Genomic DNA, 22,673 nt, shown 5'->3' on the forward strand with positions numbered 1-22,673 from the left:
CAATTAAAATGATAGAAAAATAAGTTTCATCTGGTATAGACAAGATTTAACCCCTCCGAAAAATATAAACCAAACACAAAACAGAATTAAACACTAAATATGTAAAACAGATAATCTGTCAGGGAAAACTTTCACAAGATCCAGTAGCAAACATTTCAGTTTTTCTTTTCTTTCAAAGTCAGAGGAAGAGTTTAACTTTGCAAAGAGGTTATTCTTTTCCATTCTGGGGAAAAAGCACATTTCACACACATCCAAGAAAGAAATAAAGTAAGTTTTAATTAAGTCAGTTGAGCATTTGGTTTTTCTCAGTAAACTCTTCCTGTAAACGAGCCACGCCACGATAAACGCAGAAAAATACATCCGTTTTTATTCTCCTTTCAAGTCTACGTGAACAAAGCTGTACACAAAATAATTAGAAAACGAATCTGATTGCTCGTTTTCACATCATATTGACAAGAGTTCAGGCACAGTTCAGGATTTACAACTGCTTCTGTCGTGATTAAAGAAAAAAAAGACGCTGGTACAAACATGTCACCATTTAAAGTTAAGACACTTTGATGCACACAAACAACCAAAGAAGAAGCTCACAGTGGGTTAAATAAGGAAAGAAGAGAAATGTGAAAAGTGCACCTGGTTACTGTAACATCCATCACCTGGAGACATTAAAGGTACTCACTGCAAATTCAGCTATTATTACGTAAGATCGTTTCTTCCTCTATGATTTTTGTTGAGCAGTGAGCATCTTTAAGAACATTTAATGAGAAAAGGCAACTTTCTTTTTTTAAGAGGAGGGAAAAATACAAGAAAAAACATTTTAGGAGGTCCTGATTTCTGCACAAATGATCAGATAATGTAACAGACATGAGCTGCACAAATAAAACCAACAGAGACAGTAAGTGCTGATTATAAAGTAGTGACCTGGGACAAAAAAGAAAAAAAATATAAATAAATCCAAGGCTTGCATTTATAACTCAGATGTAGCACCACTCAGCGTATGAAATGGTTCAGAATGGGTTTTATTTTCAAGCACCCAGGAAGACAAACGAGTCCAAAAATGACTGTTTGTCCTCAGCTCCTCCCGTCTCGTCCTCTGCTTCCAACCAGGAAAAAAAAATAAACAATTAAATGTTTTAACTCAATGATCATAAAGCTTCGAAACAAAAGTGAGGAAGGAAAAAACCATCAGAAAGCTCAGTGTAGGCACTCAGGAAAGCTGTTAGGACCTGGACAGAGAGCGTCTCTGCGGTCTGAGGACAGACAGGACCGTGACGTCGTTAAGTTCATTTCAGCAGGAACAGGAAAAAAAGTGAAAACTCCAGGTGATGCATGACTCAGCACTAACACCACCCTCCTAAACCCTTCACAGCAGAGGGGTGAAGCAAAAAGGTTTCAAAATATTTTATGCTTTTCCTTGGAACGTTGCTTAGTAAAAATTGATTTAAGCAAAAAAAAAAATACAAAAACGAGAGGAGTCTTTGCTTCTCTTAATGAGAGCTTAAGAAAAGGGAGAAAGAAAAGCAGCTGAAGAGCTTTGGAGCAGAGCATCATCCAATGCATAGCCTGGAAGGAAAGTGCTGCTGGTCTGATGAAGTGACAGGGATCAGGATGGAGAGAGACATGAGAGACCGCTGCAGACTCCGGTCTCGTCCCGTAGCTCTTTTTTTTGTTTCGTTTTATATCCTTGGCGCTTCTCGTCTTGATTTGCTCATCAGGGAAAGCCGAGCTTTGGGTGCAGACACCTCTCATCGTCCACAGCCGGTGTTTTCCTCCTTCCTTCATCTCTCCGCCGCCGCGTCCTCAGCTCATTATCTCATGGTGGAGGAAGCTCGGAAGTACGACAGGAACTTGAAACAGAGGCTCACCACGAAGTACCAGATGTTTCGGGCCATCTGGGACCGGGCTATAAAGATGCGCCAGATGAGCACCACCAGGATGGTGTTGAAGGTGTAGCGGATGTTCCTCAGCCTGGAGGAGCAGAAATTTACAGATATTTAGCCAACAGTACAAACAAAGACACGGGGGAAACATGATCGCCCCTCCTTCTCCCTCAGAAGCAGCAGATCGGACGATCAACAGACCGTTGGGTGATATAAAACAGAATCATTGACATCAAAATGATTCAGAGATCTTAAAAAAAGCTTCAAGATCATGACTGGTCTTTGATTTTTAACCGAGTGTTTTACAAACTGAACAGTATGGAGGTCACTTTCATTCAAATTTTGAGTTGCTAAATGAAACCTACAGACTTCTTTGAACGATTCTGCAGAGAAAAATAAATAAATCAGGACACGTCGCTGAAAAGCTGTTCATCAAAAGTCTAAAACAAGTTTTGTAGGTGACTGTTATGAACTTGAACAGTGCTTATTTTTGCTAAACGAGGTTCGTCTCAAATTCCCCGCTGGATTCAGGCCAAACTGTTCCCACCCTTTCCTTCCCGGGAAGCTTTTACGAAACATTTGGATCATTATTACCCTGCAGACCAGATTCTCATTAGACAGAAGACTTTATATAACTTTTAATCTCTGCTCAGGAACTTCAAGCCAGAAAGGGATTTCCTGAACTCAGCAGTTTTCGGAGGGTTCTTTACGTCCTGCTGTCTGACAGAAAAGTCTTACTTGTTGAGGTGTTTGCGTGCAGCTGGCAGCCCTGAAAGCTCCTCGTTCAGGACGTACTTCTTGGTTCCCATGCAGTAACTTTCCATGTACTCTGCCCAGTGCAGCTGACGCACATCGAAGTTAAACACCTACAGGGATAAAAACAAGCCAAATTCAACTCGGATGACTTCGTTTCTTCATCACTCCGTTGCTCAATTTTGGATAACAGCAAAACAAGTTCCTTTAAGATCCCCAAGAACTTGCTTTTAGTTTTTAAATTAAAGAGAATTTTATACTTAAAATATTAAAAAACTGTCAAAAATCCTCATTTGAGTCAACAAGCAAGCTGTCCAGAAACAGAAGGACGAAATGTGACCGGAGCAGAAAACAGACTCATGTCTTACCTTTTTATCCTCGGGGCTCATGTGGGCCATCAGCATGGCCATGTTGTCTGTGTTCCAGACCCACGAATGGCTGGTGAAATACTCCAGGACCATCATGGCTTTGTGGAGGCGAGTGATTGTCTTCATCATCCTGTGACAAACCCATGAGTTAAATGAAGGAGGCGTGGCGAAGGACGAAGGGGAGAGGTGGAAATAAATGTAAAGAAGAATGAGAGGAACGGCAGGACAGTTACAGGAAATATTTAACCATGAGAACAAACTCCAGTTTATTCTATTTGATATTTGACTTCTGCAGGTGAATGAAAGTTAGACATTTTGTTCCAATTAAACAGCCTCTGATTGTGTTTGGCGACACAGCGCTATGAGTTTGTCAACCTACTGAATGATGGGAGATTTTAATGCTGCTGCAATCTGGTGAAAATCTCCAAAACTCATAAGCAGTTATTTAAAAACAACCTCGCTCCTCCAAATAAAAATTAAAGGCTGTAATTTTCCATTAAAGACTGAATTTACATGGTTTCCATGAGAATTAAAATGAGACATGAACAGAAGCTGGAAGGCTGCTGTGATTAGTCAGAGCTGCTGTTTGTGATGTTAAACCTAACATAATGCTGGTTTTCTACACCAGAATGTAAATTTACAACAAGCCAAATCATTTCAATAAACAGCAACAACTTTCAGTGACAGTTAAATTTGTAAAATACTAAACTTTAGAGGCAGAATGAGCTTCGCCAACTCAACCCTGTTTGACAGATCGATACTTTCAGATGTGCAAAACTACAACTAAAATAAAATTAATCCACCAACTAGAGGCCTGTTTTACAAATCTAGTGTTTCTTTATGGCACTGGGCTTAACTAACCCTAATTAAGACCAACTAGTCAGCCAGGTTAACCCAGGTTGTCCAACAATGGAGACGGGAACAACGTTCAACTGGTGGAGCTGACATCAAGCAACTCAATCGCAATTAATGATATGAAGCAGCACATTTATTATGCATAAAAACTGTTATTCTAAAAGATGGCAGCTCAGATTTTAGCCCTCCAGGACCAATCCTGGTCCTCAGGGCCTCCATCCTGCAGGTTTTCCTTGTTCCTCTGCTCCAACACACCTGATTCAGAGGTTAAATCACCTCTTCATGTTCTGCAGAAGCCTGTTAATCACCCATTGATTCAGATCAGGTGTGTTGGAGCAGAGGAACAAGTAAAACCTGCAGGATGGTGGCCCTGAGGACCAGGGTTGGAGATTCTCAGTCATTTAAAGCATGATGGTTCTCAGTGGAAGCCATTTTGGATTAAATGTCTTCAAAAAAAACAAACAAGAAGTCCTGTTTCACTTCTATTTAACTATTTAGGATAGACTGAAGCCTTAAATAAAGTTTTGTCCCTAAACATGAAAAAGAAAATGGTACGGAGGAACGGAGTCTTGGTCTTTTAACTGAAAGACTGAAAGTCTTTTTGTCTAAACATTTAATATATAAATTCTACTGAGTCTGCTTTTAATTAAAGTTATTAAAAGCTTGCAAATAACAGAGAATGGTTCCAAACTTTCATAGCACTGTGGCACTTCTTCACATGAACAGTAAGAAATAAACACTAGACAAGACTTGGAGTTAATTTGCACAGAACAGGAGGACGAATAATGTTCTTTTAAATACTCACCTGGACAAATTTTACTTTGAATAAGTTAAAAGGCAGTAAAACTTGATAAAAATCAGATTTACTCTGTCCGTAATGCACTACTGTCCTCCTGGTAAGTCAAGGAATCCCAGTCTTTTATTTTTGTTCCCAATCAAAGCAACGATTGTTGGAAAGTAGAGGATATTTAAGGCGGTATTTCTCTGAGCTGAGACTGTCGGGACATGGAGTTGACAACTTGAAATTTGGGGTAATTAAAGACTTTCTGGAGACATTTGGGAGACTCCCTCGTTGACTCGCAGCTCAGAGAGGGACCATGATTAGTGCAAGAATGTAGAAAACAGAAATCAACGGAGGCTGAAATCTGAAGAATCCGAGTTGCTGCTTTTTTTAAAAAAAGTTGCTGTTGTCATTTTAAAAAGGTTTCCACTAATAAAGTCTGATTGATACAACTCAGATTCTTTCAGGGAAGGCGGATGAGTCAAAGGATGTGCTGAATGTGCTCAGAGATGATCAACAAAGTAGAAGAAATTACAATGAGATTAAAAACAAACTGGATTCAAATCACTCCAAAAATGTGAGTAAGCTGTAAGCCAAGCTCATTTCAGACAGTAAGACATGGAAGTTGGGTGATGTTTACAGTCTGAAACACTGACTTCTACGTGAAACGATGAAAACAATCGATTTGCATGCAGGTCGCTAAAAGTCCTGTGATTTCTGATGATTGGGTGAGGAGGACGAGGAGGAGGAGGAGGAGGACATGAAGGTTATGTTCACACAGCATCATTCGCTTGCATGAAGGCAAGTTGAGCCACTCGAGTTAAAAAAAAACAAAAAAGCCATGCTTCCATAGAAAATTTATGTCCAGGTGGCGCCATGAGACCAAAAGAAGCCACAGCAAAAATGGTCTCCGCTGCCCTGGACCCATCCTCGTTTCCAAAAATAAATAAAACCAAACGAAACAGGGAGGAAGGTTGAGGAAATGTGCAGGAAAGTTGGGGTCTGGTAACCTTACCGGGGCTTGTGGCCCATCAGCCTGAGATAGCCGTCATAGAGCAGGGCCGGCAGCGTGTGGCTGACTGTAGTCCAGTACTGATTAGTAAAGGGGTTGGAGCGCAGATTGACATTAGGCCTTCTGAAGGCCTGCTCTAAGGGATTGCTCTTGAAGGTCATGTTTATACAGTACTCTGTAGGAGAGAAATACATGACGGGACAAGGAGGACACAGAGGGTGAGAAGAAGAACGTCAATCCCTCCTCTTTAAAGAAGTAAACTCTGTGATGAGCCTCTCATTAGCTCCATCACATGACGCCCGATCTCGTTCTCAACGTCGGGAAAAAGCAATGCGACTAAGAAACGTGTTCCCGGAGTTCCCCCGAGGAATCTGCAACAATAAAAACCCATCTCCGTCCGTTTTCGAGAGGGGCAGAGTTCAAACAGAAGATCAAACTATAAGCAGCAAGAGTGCAGAACCCATTTTAAGCCTCCGTGGCGTTCGGGAGAACGATGGGTTCTACATCCTTTCACTAACTTCACACAAGCCATTTAAAAACACATTTACATCGCAGCTACGACGTGAGCGACTACGCTGAGGAAAGTGACAGGATAAAGCAGCAAAGATGTGTTCGTGTAAAGAGGCTGTCGTCGTTAGAAAGGCATCGGTCCAAGCAGGCGATGAAGAGGAGGAGGTTACCTGGGCTCTTGTCCAATCAGCCTGAGGTACAGATCATAGAGGAAGGCCGGAGCTTTGTGGCTCACGGTAATCCAGTACTGATTGATCAGGTGATTGGATGTTAGATTAACATTTGGCCGGCGGAAAGCCTGCTCAAGGGGGTTCCTCTTGAATGTGGATGTTACATGGTACTCTAAGAAAAAACAGGTTGTTCAACACAGGGGGGAGGGGTCAAAGGTTATCATTCTGCTTTATAAGTCACTGAAAAGAAACAGCTAAAAGGGAAAAGGGAAAACTGTTTGAGTTTTCTGGGGGAAAACAAACGATACAAATGAAATAATGACAGACAAATGAGCTGATCCGATCCAAAACAACTGCCTGAAATATATTCAACAATCAAGAAGTTGTTGTTTTTCTTAAAATGAACAAGTGTGTCCATTTCAGCTGCTTGGAAATCAGTTTTCAGCTGATTTATAACTGCAGGAGCCAAAGGAAAGAAATAAAAATGGAAATTTGGGCTTGTTTTGTTTAATCAATTATAATTTCTCAATATCTTACAAACAAGACAAAAATAAAAAGTTGGATCAGAATATAAGGAGGCGTTCTTCAGTGAGAGTCTTACACGTGTTTTGGTGCACAGAAAATAAAATAAATCATTGCTGGCAACTGTTTTTAATTAAAAAAAGGCTTGTGGGACGATCAGAAAACAAAACAAAAACAACTTGCTCCACTTCATTGATCACACTTGTTAGCGTGAATAAGATTTTAAATAAATAAACATTAAAATTCTTCCAGATTTGAATTAAATCTGGCTAATAAATTACAGCTTTTGCGCCTGTAGAAAAAAAACCCAATTATTTTAAAAAAAGGACATAAAGACAGAAAAAGAAGAGATTCTGTGAAAATCTTACATAAAATAACTGACTTTGAAATAGATTTTACTTTATTGTATAAAAGGACCATGTTGATAAGAAAATAAACATTTTTGACACCAACAAATTATTATACTTTACTCAGTTCAAGTCAGGTTTTCTAATAACAGGTGATAAAATCTGTAACTGTTTGACTTTGTGAAACATCCAGTGAGATCTTAAAACCCCTTTTTGCCTTTGAATAACAAATGGAAATTTTCCTCTTGTTCTGAAAGTCAAATTTCATCTGGAAAAGATAAAAAAAAAAACTCTTATATGAACCTTTACACCGTCTCCTCTCGTTAACTCATCAGAACCTTACACCGAGTTCACCGCTGTTCACGATGAGCCTTCCTTCATCACCGGACTCCGTAATACCTCCAGGTTTTTCTCTTAAGCATGACATTTGACAACATTTATGTAAATGTTACCACAAAAACAACGTGAGGCGGTGAATGTGTAAAAATAACACCCGCCTTCATGCAAAGAACGCCGCCGCCGCTGCTCTAATCCTTTAACGGTCGAACAAAAGCGCCTGGTTTGGGTGTGGCAGGATCAGATTACAATCTGAGATTGTCATTGGAGGCACAGCTTCAAGGCTTCATTGTCAGAGTTTACAGTGTGTGTAAAATATAAAGAAAAGGCTAAAAGATCCTACCGACTTCCCCCCAGTGAAACGGGTTGATCCCACCAGTTGTGCAGTTGTACACCAGGATCTTTTTAGACCTGTGAGGAGGAGGAGGAGATATTCCAGATTAAAGAGCCAATTTAATGCAACATGACTAAAATATAAAAGAGTTTTTTCAAACCTGTTAGCTCTCTGAGATCCAGAGAACCAAGCTGCAGCCAGAGTGGCGTTTATAACCACATCTACCGGGACCAGGTCAGCCACGGCGTCATTCGACGCTCTCATCGTCCGCAGGATCCCCTTTCCAGCCTGCAGCAGGGAAACGCTTAATGCAACAATAACTCTTCCTCGAAAACAAACAAAAAACAACTACAAAGTGACGACTAAATATTTTAATTATCATCCACAAAGACTAGAAACCAGAATGCTGTTAATGCCACAAACAAACACGTCCAGCAAAAAGATCTTTATCCTCCAGAGTTTTGGATGTTTTTTTTTCAACCAAACCGGTTTTAAGGTTTACTTAGTCCAGTTTCAACTGAATTTACAAGCACTGTTTGGTACTCCATTTAAAAATATTGTTGCCCTTATAATGACTGCAATAACACCATCTATGAATGTCTCACAGGACACTGAAAAATCTGACTTTTCAAGATTTTCAAGCTTCAAACACGGCCTCAACTCAACAGACAGACAGTTTCTGATCCAACAAATGCTTCTTCACATTTAAGCACCTCCTAATTTGGAACAATACTAAGTAATAAATATATTTATAAAAGATTATAGTATAAATATATATTTTTCCCCCTTATCTTGTTACTTACTGCAATAAATATTCCACTGGGTCCATTGAAGTTGTCGATCCAACCCTGAAACAACAAAATTACAGGGAGAAAGAACGTACAATTAGAAATAAGACAAATATAACACATTGGACAATAAGTAATTATGAAATTGGGCAATTAAACCCATAAAACTGGCATACAGGAATGATAAATCTGATGTAAAAGCTGAAACGTGCAGCTGCTCAGCTGCACGGTCCGCTTGTGTGCAAACACCAAAGAGGCTTTAAGCTAGGGATCAAAAACTCTCACACTCATGCTGCTTACACTTGGACTACCCAACTACTCGTTTTAGCTCATGATGACAACTTTGTTTTTAGCCTGACCTTTTTCTTGGAAAGCATGAACCAATCAGCCATAAATTTAAAACCCTGATGGCGAAAGACAAAGAACATGAGGCAAATTGTCTTAAAGCAGAGTGCATCCATTCTGATTTAAAGCTGGATTACTAATCACATAAAAAGAGAAAACAAAAGGTGGATTCCTCACAGGGAAGGGCTCTTTCCAGCTGGCTCCAACGATGGAGGGTCTGACGATGGCGATGTTGAGGTCCCCGGCCTCCTGCAGGACCAGATACTCAGCCAGGGCTTTGGTGAAGGTGTAGGTGTTGGGACGCTCCCCGAGCAGCTTGGGAGTCAGCGTTGACACCAGATCATCATCCATCCAGCTGGAACCGCAAAGACAATTGGGTGGTTTTAGCTGACTGTTTTAGGTCATTAGCCTGTTGGAGGACTCATGAGCTGCGACTGAAACCAAACTTTCTGACATTGGGCAGAATATTTAATTTCAGAATACCTTGATAGTCTTGAGATTTCACAGATAATCTCATCCTTTGAGCACACTGAGATTTAGGGGTCAGCTAAATAAAATAATAATAATAAACATATAGCACAAAGCTGAGTTGAGTTAGTATAACCATCTGAGTATGTCCAGCCCACATGATGGCAAAATGCAAAAATGAATTGAACTCAGTCTGCACACATTAATATTCTTGCATTTAAAGTTGTTTTTTGTTATTGGTTGTGTTTTCAACTATGGACCTGTAGAGCACTTTGGTCACTCTGGGTGTGTAAAGTGATCTGTAAATAAAGACTGATTGATTTGAAGCCAATGAATCCCCTTCAGAAGAAAACTTGAGCTCTGTACATCAAGTTTCAGTCTGTTCACCACTGCATACCAACTTTCAGCAGCTCTGACAATGCAGAGAGTCAAACTTGAGCATTCCTGAAGTTCCTGTAAAGCAAGCGGTCACACTGATCTCTACTCAGGCTGTGTTTACGTCAGGGAAACCAAGCAGCAGTAAACTGTACAACCAGAGTAATACTGGCAGTGTGTCACTGACAATCTTCACCTCTTCCTCCTTGCTTTTAACCCAATTCATAATCTCATGCTAGAATGTGTGGGATTTTTGTGCATAAATAACCCCACAGCTGGAAACTTACCCCAGAGTATCAATGAGTTTGCGGTAGTCTACAGGAGGAGGGTAGATGACCTCCTCGATGACTTCTCTGTCGCAGTGGGCATAAGCTGTGGAGATGTGAATAAAGATCTCCAGGTGCTTCATCCTGTGGGCCAGAGCCAGCATCTTCTGTGTGGCCAGGACATTCAGCTGCATCGAATCTCTGAAAGAAGAGGGGACAGCAGAGAGAAAGAGAGGTGATGGTGGGTGAAATTAAAAACACATGGAACCACTCAGACAGGCTCCTATGAGTGGCAAAATATTCAACATGGCTCCCAATACTAGTTTGGTTAATAACAAGTTAATTTAAATCATAGATTAAAAGCCATCCTTGTCAGCCACCAGGAACTATGCAGACCACAAACGGTAAAATCTGTTGACTAATTGGGTTTCCTGACATTCCTGTTATGGACCTGTTTGTTAGTTTAATGCAACAAAAACATCTGGTTGTATACAAACACCAAGCGTTTCAGTATTCAGCTCGTGTTTTCAAAATGCATGTGCATCCCACAATACACAAAGTGATAACACAAGTAAAAAGTGTGCTGAGGGCACGGTTTACCATCTGGGATAAACTTAACTAGCAAACTTACATCGTGGTCAAGTTCTGAGGCTGACGAGCCAAAAATGGTACCTTTATAAACAATGCAGAACAGAACAGGAGGCCATCACCCCCCACCTGAATCTCCTTTTAAGTCCACCAAAATGATGTTAAATAATGTTTAATGTTGGCTGCAGCAAAGACTGCTATCAGTATTTCATGAATCTATGAGTAGAGCCAATCACACAGCAGCACTGACGTTTTTAAGCAAATTTTACAGCCTGCAGTCATTTTCAGGGATCTATTTGCTGCTCAGTAGGTGTAATCATCTGCAAAAACATCCCATGCATAACTTCATTTAACGTACTGCGTTAGCTGAGCCAAAACTAAGAAGGAGAAAACCTGCTTGATGAAGGGAGGGGTGGATGGGAGGAGGCCAAATATTTGTGCCAATCCAAACTGTAGCAATTAGCCACACCGCTGTTTGTGGAAATAATGATGCCAAATGTGGCTAAAAACTAGCTCGAATTGCATGCTTACTAGAGCCAATGTGCAGATTTTTTAACATCCTTTCATACCAGAGGGATGAGAACATTACCACAATAAAACAAAAACATGTAGATGCAGAGGAAAGTCTTTCAAAAAGAAACTATTCTGGTGTTCAGAACACAGCTTCTGTTAAAGGCTGTAAAACATAAAGCATCATCAGCAGCAGCAGCGACTTTAGTTCAGCAGAAAATGCGAGGCGTGCCAGGTGTTATGTTTCTCTGTGTGCCGCAAACAGCCGGCACAATCTGTCAACGCTTTCAGCGCCGAGCCAAGAAAACACTCCGATTCCTGCCTGATCATTTATTTACATGAATCACAGGTGGAAACGTCATTATGAGCTGTGCAGGATTGCAAAAAGTAAAAATAAAAAAGGGACCTACTTGAGTGGCTCGTTAAAGCGGACGGTGGCGGCGCAGTGGAAGACGACGTTGACGTTCTCGACCAGGATGCTCTGATCCTCTTTGCTCAGATCCAGCTCTCGCAGAGTCAGGTCGCTGTTCACGGCGATGATCTTCTCCGCAAAGTCCGGCTGCTCGGCTTGCAATCTTTCAAACAACTACGAGGACAATTTAACAAAAGCAAAACGATGCCCGAGTTACGGCACACAGCAAGAGTTTTACTTTACAGCTCGGAGTTCTGCACCAGCTGAAGGAAAAACTGATTTAATTAAAAAAAAAACTTTTTAAAACTTTTCAAGTTTATCCTTCCTTAGTAAAATGGAAATTTAAAGTACAAGTATTTCAAGCAGTTAAACTGTTTTCCAAAATGTGTGATTTGTCATATTTGCCAGCTTTGAACTAAAATTGATATTTTTTGGTCTTACTGACAATTAAAAAGTGACATGTTGATACTAGGATCTACATTTATTGCAGGTAATGACAGAAGACTTAGCTGTACAGGTGGCTTCTTTTAAGGAAAAGTGTCTTTTAGTAAAACTTTGCAGCATTAGAGTGAACAGAAAGCTCTTTACACAAACCACACCCTGACTTTATCACACTCAGAGCTGCCATTCGCGCTCACAGTCTGCTTCGAACTGCGAGCCCTCGCTTCTCATCACCGAGATAAAAGCTCCCTTTCTGTCTGGTTTCGATACGTGGCAAGCCTCTCTGTTACTGAAATAAATCCTTTAAATTTTCATTCATGGAGGAGTCCTTTAAATTGCAGCAGAGTCATTCAGCGCTCAGCCGTGTTTCCCCGGTTTTGAGTTGAATTTTTTGAGTCCGTCTGCCAAAACGTCCCATGATTCACTGCGGCTTCCAGACTAGGTTCACATACGTTCATACGACAGGTGCAACAGGCTTTTCAGCAGCTCCCTGACAGAAACCCGTTCAGCACCATCCCAGAGCCCACCTCTCACCTTGCAGTTAATCATGTCAGCGACGCGGGCCTGAGGGCTCTGCCCCGCTTTCGACCGGACCATCACGTAGACGGCTCCGACCTCCGGGCAGGACCTGAGCAGCTTCTCCAGGAGCACCTTTAATAAGAGACGAGACGAAGAAAACTTTTAATCCAAGTGTTCTTTTAAAAGAAAGAATTGAAGCATCCAAACCGACTCAAATCCAAGAAACTGGAAACAGTGGTTCCTCTGTTTTATAAAACATAACGAGGCTGAGGTCATGTGAAAAACTCGAGACACCGAGTCTGCTGTTAAACTGAGGCTTTAAGTTTAAAACATGCCACAGCTCTGATAAAATAAGGTTTCTTGTGATTAAATGACAGCAGGTTTAAAATATTTGTTAAACCTGCAGGTCAGAGTGTCACACATTTCTCATTTATTTCTCGTCTTGGAACGACAGGAATCCGCTTGACAGATGTCCAAACAGCGTCTCACTGAGCTGGCTGATGATGTATGAGAGTTACCCTCCAGAAAAAGCACTTCCGTACCTTTCCCATGAAACCTGTTACTCCAGAAAGCAGCACTTTTTTCCCTGCGTAGTATTCTGGGATGTTCACCATGATTGCTGCAGTTCCTCAATGACACTCCCAACCTGCAGAGACAAAACAGAAGGAACACAGGTTTGTCTGTTTTAAATAATTAATCAAAGAGAGCTCCCTCCATGTTAAAACGAAACAGCGCTCTGCTGCTTCGAGGGATTACTCCAGCTCGTCAAACCTGCCTTGTGTCGAGTTATTTTTACAATGAACCTGCTGTACTCTGTCAGGAACACATAACGGGCAGAGGGACAAATATTTCAGACGGACCGAATGGGGGTAGGGAACAAAAGCCTCAGTTTTTAGCTGTTTAGTTCACATGAATTAATTTACTTTAATTTGCTCTTCTAAAGCAAGCATTTACAATCAAATCTAACCCAAAGAGACCAACAGTACTTGGACAGATATTCATGTTTAACTGGTGTATTTTGAACAAACTGATTGTTTTTGTTTAATGCTTTGTGTCGTGTGATTTGGGAACAATTTTGTGGCTTTACCACAGCTTCCCCTGCCTCATACACAAGAGATGCTGGAATTTATCTTAATTTTCTATTTTAGTTTGGAAACGAAACAAAATAAAAAGGCAGTTTATACACTGAGCACACACACACTACCTTTCATGCTAGAGATTTAAACGAACATCACTTCATGCTGAGAAAGGACAAAGTTATAGATGTTTTGGTCACAATCCCATAATCCCAAGATGTGATTGTGCTCAGAGTGTGAGCTGTGGAGGACTCAGCTACTACCACTTCAAATTTAGCTCAATATCTGCAAATCTGACTGACTTGGAGCCAGTTTTGTGTTGGCTAATGCTGATCAGCTTTGGCTGCAATCTTGAATTGAATTGACTCCAAAAGCAGAGCTGTAGATGTACAACAAATTATTATTATTTTCTTTTAATTTTATTCAAATTTACCCAACAGTTCATGAGATATTTTGCTAACAGAGAAGACTGTTATGGGTTAGCACTGGAGTGCGTGTTAGGAATGATTTTCAGCTAGTTCAACGTGAGGAAAAGTGGCAAAGTTGAGGTAATTTTTGTTTCCTAAAATTGACTGGCTGTGGCGGTCATCTTGAATTGGTTTGACTCCAAAGGTTGACAGAGTTGTAGAGATTCATTCAACGATTACTTCAAGAGTTTCATTAGATATTTTACTAACTGACAGACAAATGAACAGAAAAACAACAACACTTTGGTGGCAGGTGATAAAATGTAAAACTGTGGAAAGTAAAGAAAAAGTTATTTTTCCAAACCAACAAGTGGAAATAATTCAAAAGTTGAAAAAATATTAATTTCAGTCAAACTAAAGCCTAAAATAACTAAGGGAATATGGACATTTTAGCTTTTAAAGAGTAAAAACTGATGGGTTTTTTTTAAACTTGATGAAACCGGTAGTCTAGAGAAAGCACAGCGTGACACTAAACACACATTTACATTAAGGATCTTATCAGTCAGATTATATTTGTTTTAGGAAGAATGACACTATCCGAGTGATAAGAGGCTGTTCAGGAGATAACTCCTGTAATCATTAAATTCAAAAGAACTTTCTTTAAAAACACTCACAGTCCAACAATGTAAGAGACAAAACTTCAAATCAAAAAGTAAAACCATTAAAGATGCTGCACAGCTAAGATTTAAATCAGCTAAACAGAATAAATTATCTCCTCTGACTGTGCCTTCATGAGTCTTTTTGAAATAAATAAACTGACTAAAAGTTTCAAACAAATTAAAACTTTACTAATCTAAATTTCACATATAAAAACAATCAGCTTCTATTTGGACTCAATCAGGAGTGATAATAGAGTAATACATTTTCAAATTTAAAACTGATTAAATGGGAATTATTGTATGTTTTACTACAGTTTGACTGATTTTTTATTACTAAAAACCCATGTGCAAACTTCCACTTAACAGCTTAGAAATATCAATGAAATCAAAGATGTTTCTGAAAAGAAAAAACCCAAAAACAAACCTGGTGAATCTGAATGATCGGAGCTGGACTTCCTGTTTAAAGCAAAGTAAAAATCTAGCCTAAAATGACCCGTCCAGCTGCTCCTGTTCCTGCCCAGCAGAGGATTAAAAAACACCCCAAAAATCATCAATAATCAGAGAAAGAGGGGACATTAACGGAGTATTTATGCTGCTATGACAACAGCTCTACTACGGCTGCGTGGGCTTTGTGACTCCTGTGGAACAAAGCGAGGAAAGCTTCGTGGACGTCAGCTCAGTGGAAAGCTGCAGATGAATCGTTTGTCCGTTTGCAGAGTCCAGCTAAGCATTTGTCAGACACAAGAGAAGTACATTTAAGTACTAACATCTTAAAAAGAATCTAATTTCAACACTTCAAACAATGATTAGTTCAATAAATGCAATGTTAGATGTGATAAATAGATTATCTGTCTGCCAATGCATTCAAATTTGCACACAGAACTGAACCAAACAGAAGAAAGTTAATTAATGGTGTAATGGTGCAAAAATATGTCCAGACACAGATAAGTGCCCTCAGAGCTCATTGAAACAATCCTTCCTTTCTTGAGGACAGGGATTCAGTAAAAAGCAGTTGTCTGATGTAGATCTGTACACATTTAGTTTGTGATGCTAAAACAGTACGGACAGATTTATTAAAAGATACTATTATTCTTTGCGATGTAGTCATGTTTCAAACCGAGTAACGGACATTCAGCTTGTTTAAAGAGGACAAAGAGCCCCTGGGTAGTTTGGTATTTTTTGTGTTCACCAAGCTGAACGTGGAGCAGAGAAAACAAAGCTGAGAGCTGTCTGAGGAGCTCAAAGATTATAGATATTCATGTTAACGACAATCTCCTCTGACCACAGCTGATTATTTAAAAAGTAAAATGTTCAGAGGACTGTAGTCACCCTCCCAGGACTTGGATACGAGAGGAAATGCAAGCCTGTCACTTTCTGATCGCACAGTGACAGAAAAAACACAAAAAGACTGACAAGAATTGACCAAATTGCATGTTGACAAGCCTTGAAGTTTCCCAGAGAAGTTTGTGGGATTGATGAGACAGAAGTGGAGCTTCTCGCCTTCAGTCACGTCATTTCAAAACAAGATAAAGTTCTGAAAGTCATCTGACATTTTGACAGATCAAAAGGAGGCCATATGAGTTATGTTATTCATAATAAGAATGACAATAAGCTCAGGAAAACCAACTGGAATTTGGAACAAGTCTGCATAATTATCTATTTTTAAGTTCATATAATAAGCAACCGGTTTAGTCATCTCATTTTCCCGTCTTGGTGTTGTAACTCGATGCCATAGCTTGCATCCACAAAAAACACAGAAAGCTGTTATGTCACCCGGAGTGCAAAGGGAACACGAGCTACAAGTTTTCTTTTCAGTAAAGGAAGCGCATGAATGAAGCAGAAAAAAAGAAAAAGGCAGAAGTGGCGAGATGGCACTGGTTATTTCAGTCTGACGTCAGAGAGCAGCCTTCAGGGCAAAACTCCAAACCGTCGTGATAGATTGTCAAAGAAAACTAAAATCCAACAGCGCTCTGCAGCAAACCTTTATAATGAATCAGATTGGACCGGCGTCCAGTAAACAGTAGTTCCAGACCAGGAGGAAGCTTTGAGGACAGGTTTATTCAAACGGAAGTTTAGGAGCTTTAGTTTGAAGCTGCGTAGGGGTGAAATGAGATCTCACAAGACTAAAACGGCAAGTTTTTCAAGTTGCACCCTGTCTAAACCACTTTAAATCGTTTGTGTGTCAGCAGTGTAAACGAGTCAGGCACTAGGACCGGCGCGGGCTTCCCCAACGTCTTCATGCAGATTCTGCAGCTACGAGCTGCCGTGGAGGAACGTAATTCAGAGATCAGTGCTTCCGCCAGCTTCAAAGCTGAGGTAAATCAAGTTTGAGCCACAAGTTTATCTGTTTGACTTGAAAAGAGTCTAATAAACTTTGAAGTGAGGTGGTGTCAAAGCCCCCACCCACGCCGTTTCATCCGTGTTCAGTGTCAGCAACTTCTCTCTGCCACGAAAATAAAAACACACAAAAAGGAGTTTCACTCTAATGTCCTGAGAGTTTCCATGACTCAAACCTGTATCTGGATTTATTTTATTCAGATTAGTTTGTTTTCTTCTAAGATGGGTTGTGCTAAAACATTTTTATTAGAAACCAGTAAAAAGTGATTAAAAAGGAAGACATAAGCAGTGAGGAAAAGTATTATTTAAAGGTCTTCTAGTAAACTTTGTTCTGACTGACAGAGAAAAGTTGATTTAACATTTATGTAGGAATATTTTGACATGTGGTAGCATGAGTTGGCTCTATGCTACAATGAAGCAGTTTGACTAAACAACAAACAATAAATAAATAATACCACGCAGGTTAGAGGCAACAGCAGACAGAACCTGTCCTTCACTTCTAAAGGTTACTAGTATTTCAACGTTTATATTAAGCCGCAACTTGTACAATCATGCACAGAATTCAGAGAAAATTCCTGGGTGTGTACGCTTACACACTGCCACAATCAGATTGTTTGCACTGGTCTTAAGACAACATTTATTTCAAAAAGTACCTGCACTTTAGTGTCTTAGCTGCAGGGTTAGGCTCGAGCTCATTCGTCGTCAACTCAACAGATGAATGCGTTTTATGTTTGTGACAACTTTACAGGAGTCCAGCAATGCCAGACAGAAAGCACACGAGCAACGGCAAGGCTGCAAAAGAATCTGGGCTTCGAAACAACAGAGGTGACGAGATCTTTGGCACAGACGAAGAATGTCTTTAAACCAGATGGGAAACGTTGCATTCAATAGCAGGAGGACAACAAGGCTAGAATTTCCTTCTGTTCAGAGGAAGACAACTTTTCCTGCAGAAGTCACAGAAACACGGGACACTTTTAGAGCTAATTGTTCAACTACTCAAACATATCCTGTTAAAGTCTTCAACTAATGTCACTTCTCTGTGCTTGAAGCCAAATCTGAGGTCACTACACACAAACAAGTCTTTGAAATATAACCATTTTAGTTGGTTTTGAGCTCCTTTAGGTTTCGAAGAGATTTCACAAGGCTGAACTGGAAACAAGTAAAATGTTGAGCATTAAAAAAATAAAACTGCTCCAGTTAAAGTTTAATTTGCTGTGTGTGCCAACATGTAGTGTCGGGGAAGGAGCTGCAGGTTCTCCCCAAAGGTTTGGATAATTGGTGTGTAAACAGCAATTATGAACAAAAGAGGGAAGAAGTACACAATACCCTCTAAAAGTCAGCTCTAACACAGGACTGGATACTGGCTTTAGCACAGATATTTTATGGTATTTTGACCAAAGACTTTAGAAGATTTTGTCAACTTTACAATAAAGAGGCATGATATGCATCAATAAAGTCCTAAACAACGCACAACAAAAGCTGACCTTCAGTACTCCCTGAACAACCGGCTCCTGCTTGTCTGAATGTCCTTGAAAAGGTGAGGAACTCCCGTCTCGTCTGCCTAAAAACAAACAAAAAAAAAATCCTGTAATCTGTAATCTCAGGCCAGGACCCAGCCAGAACCCTCTGTGGCCTTTGATCATTTGCCTGTGGAAAAGCTCCTGCAGCTCACAGTCAGACACGCCAGCAGCAAGTTGATCCCTGATGCTTCTTCTTGAATTATTGATGTTGTGTAGCATAAAGTTTAAACCGGGCACCTGTGGTGGAAATGCATCAATTTGTAAACAGATGGAAGAGGTCAGCAAATGGTCTCTGAGGAGCAATCCATGCCTGAGTAAGATAAAACCCTTGGCCAACTCAAATCTCAACATCGACACAGAAAAGAAAGTTTCTATTTCAGATTACAAGTGACAAAGAGAAGCAGAAAACTGTGTCTGTCACTTTGAAATTTAAAGAATAAATTATTTGGCTTTGCAAAATAAATAGAGAGGATTCAAACTACACAAGTTGCCAAGAATGACAGACCAAATATTTCTAGAAAATGACGTATGATCACATATAAAAAACAAGCTACAGAAACGAACCAATGTTTTGGCAACACTGTGGAACGGCCTTCTCGTCATTTCAGGCAGTAAAGTCAACTTCCTGCGCTGGTTGATGTAACAACACTGCATCTTTCCAGGTGACTGAAGCAAACTCGTATTTCAGGTGAAATCACCCTCATGAGGAACGCCAGAAGATCTGTATCAAGAGCAGATCATTTCAGAACGTTTGCACAATGACTAATATTTACAGATGCTGGCAATTCTGCCTCTTAGTAAAAATGTGAAATACAAGAGCAACAACTTCAGAAGAGCTTCACTTTTACTTTCTAAACAGACCAAAACTAATAAAAAAAATGATGCAAACCGGTTTAAAATAGCATACCATGATAGAATGGTACCGTGACAGGATGCCACCGGTGCAGTAAGTCCAATTGTGAAATTTCCTTGCTTCTAAATATTCCAATCAGCTGTTCGTGGTTTTATAACAAAGTGGAAGCGATTGGGAACGACAGCATGAAGTGGTCGGCCATGTAAAACCACAGAGTGGGCTCAGAGGACGCTGAGGAGCACAGAGGTCACCAACGTTCTGCAGAGTCAACATCTCCAGACCTCCAACTTTCAGATCAGCTCAGGAACAGAGAGGAGAGAGCTTCATGGCATGGGTTTCCATGGCAACAGCTGATCCAAGCCATCCATCACTAAGAGCAAAGCGTCGGACGCAGTGGAGTAAAGACCGCCGCCGCTGGACTCTAGAGGAGTGGAGACGCGTCCTCTGGAGGGACGGATCACGCTTCTCTGCTGCAAGGAAAACGGTTCTTGTCTGACTGCATTGTGCCGAGTGTAAAGCATGGTGGAGGGAGGATCATGGTGTGGGGTCTTAGTTCCAGTGAAAGGACTTACTAAAGACATTTTGGACAATTTCATGCTCCACACTTTGTAGGATTAACATGGCTGAACACCAAAGCACAACACAAGGTCCATAAAGACGTGGATGAGGAAGAACTCTACCCGAAAGAACACCTTTGGGATGAATTAAAGCAGAGACTGTGAGCCTTCTGTCCAACATCAGTGTCTCACAGATGAGCTTCTGGAAGAATGGTCCAAAAAAATCCCATAAACTCTCCTAAACCTGTGGAAAACCTTCCCAGAAGAGCTGAAGCTGTGGGCCAACATCAGATTAAACCCTATGGATTCAATATGGAATGAACTCAAGTTCATGTGTGTGTGTGAAGGGAGACGAGTGAATACTTTTGGCAATAAATAGCGTACCAAGATCTGAAGCCATCGTTGTCTAGCGCCTACATACCAACATGGCGAAAACATCGTGTTGCGCTCTTCCGGTCGAGACTTCTAGGAACTATGCGTTAACCAGAACCTCGTGATGCAAAGACTGCTCTTCCTCATTTAAACTGTTACACTAGAAGTGCAGGAAAACCCGCTAAATAAAAAGAGCGACTGTTGCTTCAACCTGGAGCTTCATGGAGACTGACGTGTCCCTGTTTCAGACAGCCGTCCCTTCTTTTCCTGCCGCAGCCCACCGGCGACGCACAGCTTAGAATTTAAAAAAATGAATAATAAAAAAACCCGGTTACAGCGGAAAGCACATGCGGCTCACGGAGGCGATGTGTAAAGCGTGTACGTACCCCCAAAAGGCTTAAACGAACCAGGCGAACCTCTTCCCTCCGCCGGCTGGAGGAGCTGGAAGTCGGTGCGGATTGGCGGGGTAACAGCGAGGACCGCTACTAGCGAAACGAGTGGAGATCCAGCAGGAAGCTAGCAGAATAAATAAACCGCCGTGACGTCACCTGACAGCGGACGGCCGAAGATGTGTACGAATCGAAGAGGTCTCACTCCTAACTCGTGTTGCGGCCATTATTTCTCGCTGTAACAGAAGCTTCAGGTAGGCAAGCATCTTCGCAGGGAGCGATAATTTATTATCTCAGCTAACAGAGAAGCAGTTCAGTTTTACTACGTTAGACTAACCGCAGGAAAATGAGACAACAAAATAAACAACTCTGAACTTGCCTAAAAAACAGCAGCTATTATTATTTTTCCTTATCTCTGTAAAGACAAACACGCTAATACAAACTCAGAAAGCAGTCACAGCCTTTGCTCTGTCTACATTTACAGAAATATACCATTTTACTAGCACATTTTTATTACCTGTGAAAAAATAATACTCTTTTTATCGGACGTTTAATGTAAAGTTTATATAAATGATTAACATATTTGAGAAAGCCCTACAAGAGTGGACTTCAGTTAGAAATTCAGTGAGGTTTGCATAAAGAAAACTAGCTAAAGTTCCAAATATATACATTTAAATTCTCTTTTGGTGACAGCCTTGATAGATTTATTCATACAGTATTCTCTTTTCAGGCTGTTTCTTTTTGCAAAGGGAAACCGTGAGCCAGCTGTGGGAATTACTGTAAATGCTAGAAAAACTGCAACGCCTAAAATGAATTACCTTAAATTCAAGAAAAGCTATGGTACCTAAAGCGAATTAACAAAATGTGGGAAAAACTGTGCTACCTACAATAAATTACTACAAATATGGGAAACCATGCACAAATAATAACAATTTAAAGAAGTATTTACATAAACTGTATGTATAATTTAATTCTACTGAACTTTAACAACTGATCTGGGTCCAAAATAAAACTTCATTTTGGGTCTGGAGCTTGACCACGGACCGCCGTTTGGGGACCCCAGCCCAACAGTTGTGCTTTGTGCAGGACAGAGATCTGTATCAGTCCATACACAGGATCATGTGGTTATCAGCCCCATCAAGAGTGGTGTGTGTGTATGTGTGTGTGTGTGTGTGAGTGAGAGAGAGATGATTTTACCTCCTAATAAAACAGGCAGAAGTTTGCCCTCTGGTGTTCAGTGCTTTCATGTTGCTCCAACCAGCAATTACAACTCGTGGCAAAAACATTAAAAAAACTAAAGCAACACTTTTGGATAAAATCTGTTTAGATGTTTTATTTAGTAAGAAGTGAAGCTGAATTCCAGGTGAAGCAAGACAACAAACACTATTGTCCTTACGTGCTGTGTATTCTGGGTTTATAAAACACGTCTCACCTTTAAAAGATAAAATCTGAATTAATCTTATTGTGTATTTATACCCGGAGACAAGTCTAAACATTTGAATGAGCGTATTCCAGGAAATGCTTCTCAGACCTGAACCAAAACATTTCCATAACAGAAAACATGACCCCTACAGGCGCGGTCATGTTAAACAGTGGAAACGTTTCTAAAAATGCTTCAGGAAGGTGATAAAACAGAAACAGGGGCCGATTCTAACGGCTGTTTCTGAAACATAAGCAACACAAAACAGGAATGTAGTCAAAGTGAAATATACAGGCAGACCAACAAATATATCAACAATAGGACAAAAAAAACAGTAAGCCTAAAAAAGCAGAGATGTTTGCTGTTTTTGTTTACAGTTCTTTGCTTTACAAGAATTAAAAATGATATATTTTCCAGTAATTAGAGTTTGTGATTCCAAAACTGAAGCCCTTCTGTGTCCACACCGTCTCAGCCACAATCAAAAACAGAACAATCTCAGTCAAAAC

The 22,673-nt window shown here is 40.4% G+C and overlaps 1 protein-coding gene across 3 annotated transcripts; it reads right to left on the reverse strand.

Moving 5' to 3' along the window:
• Positions 1-252: 252 nt before the first annotated feature.
• Positions 253-20,891, reverse strand: far1 (fatty acyl CoA reductase 1). Of its 3 annotated transcripts, XM_017428929.3 has the most exons (14): positions 20,745-20,880; positions 18,541-18,617; positions 13,120-13,223; positions 12,593-12,709; positions 11,616-11,791; positions 10,129-10,308; positions 9,176-9,353; positions 8,669-8,713; positions 8,026-8,153; positions 7,875-7,942; positions 6,327-6,498; positions 2,999-3,128; positions 2,616-2,743; positions 1,806-1,965 (listed from the first exon to the last, which is right to left on the reverse strand). In XM_017428929.3, the coding sequence occupies exons 3-14, from the start codon at positions 13,189-13,191 to the stop codon at positions 1,806-1,808; spliced, it is 1,554 nt and encodes a 517-aa protein (XP_017284418.1). In that variant the 5' UTR covers positions 13,192-13,223; positions 18,541-18,617; positions 20,745-20,880. The 3 variants fall into 3 exon arrangements, with proteins under 3 accessions (XP_017284420.1, XP_017284418.1, XP_024864499.1); XM_017428931.3 differs by lacking the exon at positions 18,541-18,617 and having other exon boundaries at positions 253-1,965; positions 20,745-20,891; XM_025008731.2 differs by lacking the exons at positions 6,327-6,498; positions 18,541-18,617 and adding an exon at positions 5,650-5,821 and having other exon boundaries at positions 20,745-20,891.
• Positions 20,892-22,673: the final 1,782 nt, after the last annotated feature.

Source organism: Kryptolebias marmoratus, linkage group LG11, assembly GCF_001649575.2.
Source record: "Kryptolebias marmoratus isolate JLee-2015 linkage group LG11, ASM164957v2, whole genome shotgun sequence".
Classification (NCBI taxonomy): Eukaryota; Metazoa; Chordata; class Actinopteri; order Cyprinodontiformes; family Rivulidae; genus Kryptolebias; species Kryptolebias marmoratus.

What these genes read in the sequence shown, in the direction of transcription:
- far1 (XM_017428931.3), bottom strand. Translation starts at nt 13,191, where the DNA reads ATGGTGAACATCCCAGAATACTACGCAGGGAAAAAAGTGCTGCTTTCT. An exon ending in TAACAGGTTTCATGGGAAAG is followed by an intron (nt 12,710 to 13,119) that starts GTACGGAAGTGC and finishes CTCTTATTAAAG; the next exon opens with GTGCTCCTGGAGAAGCTGCT. An exon ending in GCTGGAAAGAGCCCTTCCCT is followed by an intron (nt 8,714 to 9,175) that starts GTGAGGAATCCA and finishes TTGTTGTTTCAG; the next exon opens with GGTTGGATCGACAACTTCAA.